Below are 9,493 nucleotides of genomic sequence, written 5' to 3' on the forward strand. Positions count from 1 at the left end.
GAGAAATTCTAGGGGTCGGGAAATGGATTTTTGTTAATTTTTGGAAGGAAAATTTCTAATTTGAGGATAATGAGGATGGGGGGAAAAATGAACGGGAGACATTTTCTTTTCTTCCACCGAATGGAAAGTGAAAACTAGAGGATGAAAATTCTGAGAAAATTATGGGAGGAATTAGGGGAAGTAAGGAAATTCGAGGAGAAAGTTTTTTCTTTTTGTGTGGCTTTTCTTTGATGATCGGCTGTTTCGGATTTGATTTTTCCGGGGAAATTCTAGGGGATCGTTCGGGGAAATTCTAGTGACCTGGGAAATGGATTGTTATTAATTTTTAGAGGGAAAATTTGTAATTTGGGGATAATGATGGAGTGGGAAAGTCAGGGAAATATTTCCTTTTTTCCGTCAAAATGGAACGTGCAAACTATAGCGCAGGGAGAATCTAAGAGAATTTAGAGAAACTCATCGGGAAATTTACGATTTTGGAGGGAATTAGGGGAAAGTCGGAAAATTCAACGGGAAAGTTTTTCTTCGTTGATTTTTAAAGGAAATTTTTGAAAATTTTCCATTTGCCGAAAATGGAGATGAAGCGGCAAAAATGATAATTTAAAAAATCTAGATAAAAGTGAAATATAGATAAAAGATAAAAGTATAATATTTTTTTATACACAAAATGGAGCGTAGAGACTGCAGCGTGGGGAAATTCTCGTAGAATTCAGAGGAATTCACAGAGAAAGGTAAGATTTTTCCGGTGAACTGTGAAAATTAGCAGGAAAATCCGCCTCTGGGGAATTTTCCCTAGTTTCTAGGGATGTTCTAAATGAGGAAAATTGTTTTTTCAATGTGACAATAAGCACCCACTTGATAATGATCTTTGAATAATGGTTTTTAACTCTAACAGGAAATTGTTGATTTTTTTCCGCTTTAAATAATTCTTGGGCGAGGACAGGAGCCTTTGAGGTTAGCCTCGCTAGAATTGACCCTTGATTTAGTAGAAAGCGAATTGATAAATACGACTTACGTAATTTCAGATAGAAAGGTTAATCATCGGGTCAGTGCCAGAAATTAGCTGCAGCTTGTCATCGAGTATTAAATAATAAATCGGTAAATAAAAAATGCCTGACATCCAGAAGAAGCCTTTCTACATTGGAGCCATTGACGAAGGTACCAGCAGTGCCAGATTCTTGGTGAGAGAAAGAAAAATTAATGCAAATAAAAAATAAGCCTATCCTTTTCCTCGTTAAAATCTAATTTTCTGAGAAAAAGTAGATTTAACGAATGAATAAATTAACGATTGAAATTAAATACGAAATGATTTTTCTTCTAGATCTTCGATGTGGCAAAGAGGAAAGTAGTGACTTCCCACCAGATCGAGATAAAGCAGAAATTTCCTCAGGAGGGATGGGTGGAACAAGATCCGAAGGAGATCCTTGCAGCTGTTACAGAGTGCATCACGAAGGTGATGGAGAAACTGAAGGATCTAGGGATCGACAGTTCAGATATCAAAGCTGTAGGGATCACGAATCAGAGGGAAACGACTGTTGTGTGGGATAAGAAGACTGGGGAACCCCTGCACAACGCCATAGGTACAAATAATTGTTCTTTCATTATACCAGAACCCTTTTAAGAAATCGGTTTGTTAACAAGAACAAAATTAAACAGTTTGGCTCGACATGAGGACGACAACAACTCTCGAGGACGTTCTTGATCAGATCCCGAACAAAACCAGAAATAAAAACTATCTGAAGCCCATCTGTGGACTCCCACTGTCCCCATACTTCAGCGCCTTGAAGATCCGCTGGCTTATTGATAATGTCCCCAGGATCAAGCAGGCAGTTGATGCTGAAAACTGCGCGTTTGGGACTATCGATACCTGGTTAATATGGGTGAGAGCACTCCCTCAAAATTCCTAATTTCTCTAGGAGAATTTCTGATGATATTTCATAATAATTACAGAACCTAACAAATGGAAAGCTGCACATAACAGACGTCTCGAACGCCTCCCGCACTCTATTAATGAACATCGAGACTCTGCGATGGGATCCAATGCTTCTAAAGTTCTTCAATATCCCCCAGCATATGCTGCCAGAAATAAAATCAAGTGCTGAGATCTACGGGAAGATCAGTAGCCCAAGCTGCTTATCGGGTATACCCCTGTCAGGATGCGTTGGTGACCAACAAGGAGCTCTTCTGGGTCAACTCTGCCTGAAGCCAGGGCAGGCAAAGGCGACGTATGGCACCGGGTGCTTTCTTCTCTGCAATACAGGAACAGTTAAAGTCGATTCGACTCAAGGACTGATAACCACCGTAGCCTATAAATTCGGTAAATCCCCAGCGGTTTACGCACTCGAGGGTTCTGTCGCTGTTGCAGGGGCTGCACTGTCTTGGCTGAGGGACAACATGCAGCTCGTCAAGAACATCGGAGAGACCCAGGAGCTAGCAGAGCGCGTCAAGAACTCAGGGGATGTTTATTTCGTTCCAGCCTTTTCAGGGCTTTATGCGCCTTATTGGCAGCAGGACGCCAGGGGAGTCATCTGTGGAATCACTGAGGACACGCAGCAGTATCACATCATCAGAGCAGCCCTCGAAGCTGTCTGCTTTCAGACTAGAGACATTCTCGAGGCTATGGTTAAAGACTCTGGGACGAAACTCTCGGCTCTTCTCGTGGATGGCGGCATGACGGTTAATGATCTTCTCATGCAACTCCAGGCAGATTTGACTGGGATAAATGTCTTCAGGCCACATATGGTGGAGTCCACTGCCTTAGGAGCTGCCATACTGGCTGGCATCGGGGCTGGACTCCTTGATGTTTCAGAGGTCGAACCCTCACAGATGACCAAGTTTTCGTCAGCCATTGGAGAGGACGAGAGGGACCTTCGGTATTCCAAGTGGAAGATGGCGGTTGAGAGGTCCATGAAGTGGGATCTCTCTTCAAGTCTCGATTAGATTTAATTTAGTGATTTTTAAAATTAATTTGTTATATTCTATTGAGTACTTACTGTTTTTATTGTTGTTTTCGGTTTAGGCTTTTGGTATGTGATTTTGTCAAATTAAATTGATTTTTTTATTATAATAATGAACAGTGATCATGAGCTTTATTTTTATAAGGGATTCTCTGCTGTTCTGTATCGACGTCTCATGTTGGGATAGAATGTGGGTTTGAACTTCCAATCTTCAGATTACTAACTCATTACTACAATTAGAGAGGTAATTCTGAATTTTCACGGTGTAAAGTTAATTGGCACTTGTCACGGCAATAAATCGCCTGCTTCGTACAATGACGAGTCAATTTTTCTAGTCAACTTATTTTGCTGAGAGATTTTTGCAAAATATCTCAATACTTTTATTGGGAATAGAATAATTTAAAGGGACATAACTACGAAAAATTGATTCAAAATAAATTTTGTTATTTAGTCGCTCGAAAGGCACATCTTATTGTCGCCAAATCCTTAGAGCAACTAATTTAAGGAACGAAGGGATTCAACACCCTAGACCCGAGGTGGGCAGCCTCAGCTCTCGCAGCTACTCCAGCTACCGACCTCCATTAGGCAAAATTGTCCCAAGCCAAAAAGTGTATGGCTATACTCTCCTCGGGCCTTCATACCCTGCGCGGAGGCAAGAGTAGTATGGATATTCAACAGAAACTTGGTGGTGTGAAAAGTAAAATAGAAAAATTTTCTATTTCTCTAATGGAAATATTTCTTCAATCATTGTTTTTTTTTGTTATTATGTGCTTTTGATTGGTTATTGGTTGCTTTTAATTGACTGTATAAAGAAAAATTCGTACCTTTCACACATTCCTTGAAGTGAAAATATTGTTTGGAAAACAGTTATTAAATATTATCATGTTGTTAATAGACCTGACTGGACATTCATCTGCAAACTTTTCATTTCTATATTTGTCGCTCTTGATGCCAAATTAAAATTCATAAATTTCTCACAATCAAAGAAATTATCGGCGTCCTTTAATCTTCAATTGACAATTAAATTTTTCTTTTTCTTGTTCACGAGCATCCACTCTGCACTCTGAAGTTTCGTCATCATATAAGGTCTTATTCATTCAAGTCTGTTTAGATAAAAAAAAACATAAATATTATAGCCCATACTTCTCAGAATTATTGTCAATAAAAACGTTCGTCACTATTGAATACAAATATAGAGTGAAAAACACCAGATTTAATTTTTTTCCTGCAGTATTTCAAATAGAAATTCAACAAATTCCGATAGAAAAATCGAATTCTATCAACGCATCTCAATTATTGAAGAACTCATACAAAATTCAATAGAAATCCGATAGAATTGTCTAGCAAATTCGCAAAGTTTTTCTATCACTTTTTTTGCAGGAAGCTCCAAAAAAAAAAATAGGATGTGATCGATAAAATATTGGGGTCGTAATTCCCTTGACGGCAGGAAATTCGTCAAAAGGGAGAAATTGAAGAGATGCGTAAATATTATTTTTCGTAATGGAAGTACAATGGTACAACAAACAAAACTCATTACGAGGAACACAAGACAAGCTAATGTCAGAATTATCTGAAAACGATAAAGCAAAAGGGACTTTCCCTTAATTATCGTGCTCTCGGTTACATTTACCTGAGTTGTTCTCGAAAAAAAAGGAGAACGCGACAGTTGTGCATAATCGCGGCTCCACGGGGATGAAATCAATGGTGAGATGCTGTGAGCGCATGTGGGATAACGAATCCACTGCGTTGAGCTTCACTACGCAGTGCCAAAGACCCGCAGTTGGTCTCGAGCCTGAGCCAGAGTACCACCGAGTTTTTTTTTTTCCACCGAGTTATTGTTTTGACCGATCCCAGGAGTCATGAAGGATCAAGAGACCACCGGTTGCCAAAAAAAACCTACGAAATTGCGGAATTTAATCTACAAGACTGAAGCATTCGATTCCCTTCATCCGCGAGGAACAGAGGTAATTCAATCGATTTCTCAAATTTCGCGTTTTAATTTTTCGTGGAGTGATAACACACCCTCCACCCCCTTTTGTCCTGAATAATTAATCACGAGTTGTACGAAGTCGCGAGGATTAATTAATTCTTCAATTTTTATTCTCGATTGGGTAATTAAAAGGAATGTTTATAATTTCAGAAAACTCTTTGCTCCGGACAAGTCTGTCTTGGAAGTATCATGACACTTCCTTTCCACGGGCCTGAGCCCCGGAAAAAAGAGGAACTCCTGGTTCACGCGAAGGACTTCCTCGAGCAATACTTCACATCGATTCGAAGGTAATTATGTATGATTTTCCAATTAATTCGGTATTTTAATTAATTGAATTCAGACTAAACAGCGAAGCTCATCACTTGCGATGGGAGAGCGTCCAAAAAGAAGTGCTGACAACCGGCACTTATCAGTTAAGCGAAACAGAATTAGTTTTCGGTGCTAAATTAGCCTGGAGAAATGCGGCGCGTTGCATCGGCAGAATTCAGTGGTCGAAACTCCAGGTTTTTGATTGTCGATACGTGACGACAACGAGTGGAATGTTTGAGGCGATATGCAATCACATCAAGTACGGCACTAATAAAGGAAACATAAGGTGCGCTGCATACGCTTATTATTTTTAATTGATCGAGGAAAAGAAAATATTGAATGGAAATGATGGGTTTACTTATCTCAAGGTCTGCCATCACCATTTTTCCACAACGCACTGATGGCAAGCATGACTACCGCGTATGGAATTCTCAGCTAATCGGTTATGCAGGGTATAAAAATAAGGATGGCAGTATTCTTGGTGATCCTGCCAATGCAGAATTTACCGATGTGAGTTTAATACTTTCACATTCTTCATTCCTGCATTTTGTTCTGATTAATTGATGAATGAACAGGAAAACTAAAATACGAATCGTGTATCAATTCTTCTTTAGCCTTTCGCTTGGCTCAGGATTTATAATTTTTTTTTATCCATCACCTCTGGTACTTTAATAAATATTTTTATTAATTTATTATTATTATTTATTTGTCTTTGATGTTTAAAAGTTGTACAAGTTTTTCTCTGTTTTACATCGTCACCGGCCATTTTTTCGCTCCTCATAACATTAATATTAATGTTTGACGGTTTTGATATTGATAAAATTTTGTGTCTTAGCCGTCCACTTTTTTAGCTTTCGCAAATTTAAGGTTGACACTTGTTCGTTTCCTTCCTCTCTCTTCATAGCTCAGCCTTCTCTCGCCCTTTTACTCTTCTATCACGTTACCACCTCTCTCGGTGCCTTCTCCAGCCTCCCCAGTCTATCACATATTTTCCTTGTGGATGCACTTTAGTAAATATATTTTTATTAATCTATCTGCGATTTGATGTATTGAGGCCGTGGAGGTATTAATTAAATACAAGTTTATTAAATTGAAGGCAAGATGAAGTGGAATAGACAGGAGTAGCAAATCTAATGCGATACTAAAACAATTATATGAAATTATTTTCAAAGGAGGGGAAGTAGATGAATCAATAGGAACAGATAATTAGTATAATAAAATGCAATTGCTGATTCGAAGAATTTTAAGAGATACTGGGAATATGTTTTTTTTCTAATATAATGTTCGTGGAGAGGAATATTCAAGAAAAATTAGGGAACATTTCAGATGATCCGCAAGCGAGAATGGCTTGAGGTGAATTTTTATAAAAATATGAGCGAAAAATCTGGAATTTTCGCCAAATGATAGAAAATAGTTGTCGAATCTAACAGGCACCTCAAGAATTATTATGTTGAAGAATTTTTAGATGAGATTTTGTAAATTTCACGTGCTTTTTCGGGTGATTTTTATTAATTAATTTAACTTTTCTGTCCGTGTTTAATGTATGTAATGTATGTAATGTTTAAGGTAATTAATGTACCAATTATTTCTAGTTGTGCTTCAAACTCGGTTGGAGGGGCCCGCGCTCAGGTATTCGCACGAGATTTGATGTTCTACCACTGGTTCTTTCAGCGAACGGCCACGATCCCGATTATTTTGACATTCCCGCAGAACTCGTCCTCGAAGTTCCTTTGAAGCACCCGACGTAAGTATCCACTGAACAATTAATTTTCCTCTTCAAGTACTCCAAAAAAAGAAAAATTGAATCAGTCGTGCGTTTCATTTTCGAGGAATAATTACAGAGGTAAATGTCTAGTTCAGGTCCACCAAACCATTCTGGATGTTTTATATTTGATTGGTTGGGTTTCCGTCACCTAATTAAGGATTTGGTCACCTTTTTATCCGGAAACAATTAGTATAGGAGATATGACATTTAATACACCGCTCTCTGCGTTATCCAGGGCCACGGCGAGGACGTGGCGGTGTGTCGGCCCCAAAGACACCACATGTTAGCACATTTATAGACAATGGACACACAGAAAGATGGATTTATCAAATAGTCCTGAGCACTTCACTAAAACTCTGAATTCATCTCTCCCGACCATCTACCATCGCTGAACGAACACAACGAGTGACTTATCCGTCGCTACCCTTCTGTAGCTATTCAAAATATTGAATTTAATATCACTCACTCGTCGCGTCAACAGCGACACCAGAGGACAGGGGGGGTTTAAGGAATTTCAGGAAAAACAGAGTTTACCTCAGGACTATTTTTCGATGTATTTCCCTCCTTGCTGTTTCTCACTCTCTTCTTTCGTCTTGTTCTTGGTAACTGAGAGGATAAGAATGGATTTTTCGTCGAAGAAATTAATATTTCAATGATCTTCGTTTTTTGGTGGACCTCAACTATATATTTACCTTCATTTTGAACCATGTAGATACGAATGGTTCGAGGAAATGCAATTGAAATGGTTCGCTGTTCCCGCGGTGTCTTCCATGGTTTTTGATTGCGGAGGACTGGAGTTCACGGCTACTCCTTTCAATGGCTGGTACATGAGCACCGAAATTGGGGCCCGCGATCTCTGCGATGTCACACGTTACAATCTACTTGAGGTAAATACTGTTGAAGGATAAATTCATTTTATTAAAGTTTTTATTATTTATAATTTTATGCACTGAGAAAAAAACATTTTTTTTGCCAAGAATATTTATTAACCACAAGAAAACATTCAATATTAGTGAATCCTACGGAAATATTTATATAGTCATTACCAGATTTGCTGGTGGGATGAACATGTAACTGGGAAAAGAAATTTTTTTCTCAGTCAGGATATCATCTCGGGACTTTACATTTTGTTCCCATGCATTATACTATATATTTTCCGATCTGTGCGCGACAAAATATTTTTTACAAAAAAAGTATTTGACGAAAATATCATGTGGATGATTTCCCTGAAACTGAATTAATTTATCAATTAATAACATAATTAAACGAAATTAGGAATGAAATTGAGGAAAATGTAGTAGACCCATTTGTTAGTGCGCAAAAATTATTGTTTTTATTAAATTAGATTTTAAAAAATCAAAAATATTTTTCAAATAAGTAACTATTTGATTGATTTAATCTTTAGACAAATTCGCGCTAATTCACTGTTGTTTAATAAATCCATAATAACAACAAATAAATTTACTCTTAATGACAGTTATAGATAATCGAAATAGGTAAATGAAGTATTTAATTCTACTTTATTAATTTTTTTGTGACTATTGAGAACTTAAAAAGTATTTTTGAAATCTTACGGGCGATCAATCAATCAATCAATCAATCAATCAATTATTTATGAATTTTCTCAGATATGAAATTTTCTCTTCGTAAAGATTGTGTGAATCTAAGAGATTTCCATCATGTTGACTCGAAAATAATTTGTTTTCCTTGTTGGAAATTCCCGTACGATTATTTAAATAAAAGATTTGAATTTTTTGTTCAGACAATAGCCATCAACATGGGTCTGGACACACGAACACCAATAACTCTGTGGAAAGATAAAGCCATGATAGAAGCAAATGTTGCTGTCTTGTACAGCTTTCAGGTAATTTTCCTCACGTTTCACTGATAGCGACACGAATAATGGAATTCCCAGTGAAGGGAGAGAATTGATTAGCGACGGGTATAAAAAAATTTTGTATCCCAGATAAAGAATGTAACAATCGTGGATCACCACACGGCATCGGAATCCTTCATGAAGCATTACGAAAATGAGATGAGGCTGCGTAAAGGATGCCCAGCTGATTGGCTGTGGATCGTTCCTCCACTCTCCGGGTCGGCGACTCCTGTCTTTCACCAGGAAATGGCGCTTTATCACCTGAAGCCGTCGTACGATGCCCAGGACCCAGCGTGGAAGACCCACGTGTGGAAAAAGGGTCGCGACAAGAAGTCGACGTCCAAAAAACCGAGAAGAAAATTCCATTTCAAACAAATCGCTCGGTTAGAAACGACAACAACACATCAAACCGCTAAAAATACTTTACACAATCTTATGCAAACTTTATGCACTATTTTCTCTCGCTTTCAGCTCGTGCGACAAACCTCTCGTACGCCAAAAATCACTTTTCCGCACTTGTTGCGGAATGTACTAGTTCGCGACTCGTGCAGAAAGTTGGTTTTGGCATGTGGGATTAGACTATTCGCTTTCAGCTCGTG

General features: G+C 38.2%; 2 protein-coding genes across 3 annotated transcripts in view; both read left to right on the forward strand.

Annotated features, from left to right (window-relative positions):
* Positions 1-639: 639 nt before the first annotated feature.
* On the forward strand, positions 640-3,266 carry Gk1 (Glycerol kinase 1). 2 transcript variants are annotated; one of them, XM_011298999.1, is made up of 5 exons: positions 640-728; positions 1,023-1,178; positions 1,319-1,577; positions 1,654-1,877; positions 1,948-3,266. In XM_011298999.1, exons 2-5 carry the CDS (start codon positions 1,107-1,109, stop codon positions 2,935-2,937), a joined length of 1,545 nt encoding a protein of 514 aa, XP_011297301.1. In that variant the 5' UTR covers positions 640-728; positions 1,023-1,106; the 3' UTR covers positions 2,938-3,266. The 2 variants fall into 2 exon arrangements, with proteins under 2 accessions (XP_011297301.1, XP_011297300.1); XM_011298998.1 differs by lacking the exon at positions 640-728 and adding an exon at positions 779-951.
* Positions 3,267-4,508: 1,242 nt separating this feature from the next.
* Positions 4,509-9,493, forward strand: part of Nos (Nitric oxide synthase) — a 10,050-nt gene continuing 5,065 nt past the window's right edge. The window contains exons 1-8 of the mRNA XM_011299000.1: positions 4,509-4,918; positions 5,095-5,231; positions 5,285-5,539; positions 5,622-5,763; positions 6,846-6,997; positions 7,731-7,905; positions 8,781-8,882; positions 8,985-9,277. Coding sequence (XP_011297302.1) covers positions 4,814-4,918; positions 5,095-5,231; positions 5,285-5,539; positions 5,622-5,763; positions 6,846-6,997; positions 7,731-7,905; positions 8,781-8,882; positions 8,985-9,277 — 1,361 coding nt within the window. The 5' untranslated portion in view covers positions 4,509-4,813. The remainder of the gene's footprint in view (positions 4,919-5,094; positions 5,232-5,284; positions 5,540-5,621; positions 5,764-6,845; positions 6,998-7,730; positions 7,906-8,780; positions 8,883-8,984; positions 9,278-9,493) is intronic.

The sequence above is a fragment of the Fopius arisanus genome, unplaced genomic scaffold (genome assembly GCF_000806365.1).
Source record: "Fopius arisanus strain USDA-PBARC FA_bdor unplaced genomic scaffold, ASM80636v1 scaffold00012, whole genome shotgun sequence".
In the NCBI taxonomy this organism is placed as follows: domain Eukaryota; kingdom Metazoa; phylum Arthropoda; class Insecta; order Hymenoptera; family Braconidae; genus Fopius; species Fopius arisanus.

Excerpts from the sequence above, each read along its gene's own strand:
- Gk1 (XM_011298999.1), top strand. The coding sequence starts at position 1,107 with ATGCCTGACATCCAGAAGAAGCCTTTCTACATTGGAGCCATTGACGAA. Across the intron at positions 1,179-1,318 it reads CCAGCAGTGCCAGATTCTTG|ATCTTCGATGTGGCAAAGAG; the intron begins GTGAGAGAAAGA and ends TTTTTCTTCTAG. Across the intron at positions 1,578-1,653 it reads ACCCCTGCACAACGCCATAG|TTTGGCTCGACATGAGGACG; the intron begins GTACAAATAATT and ends AAAATTAAACAG.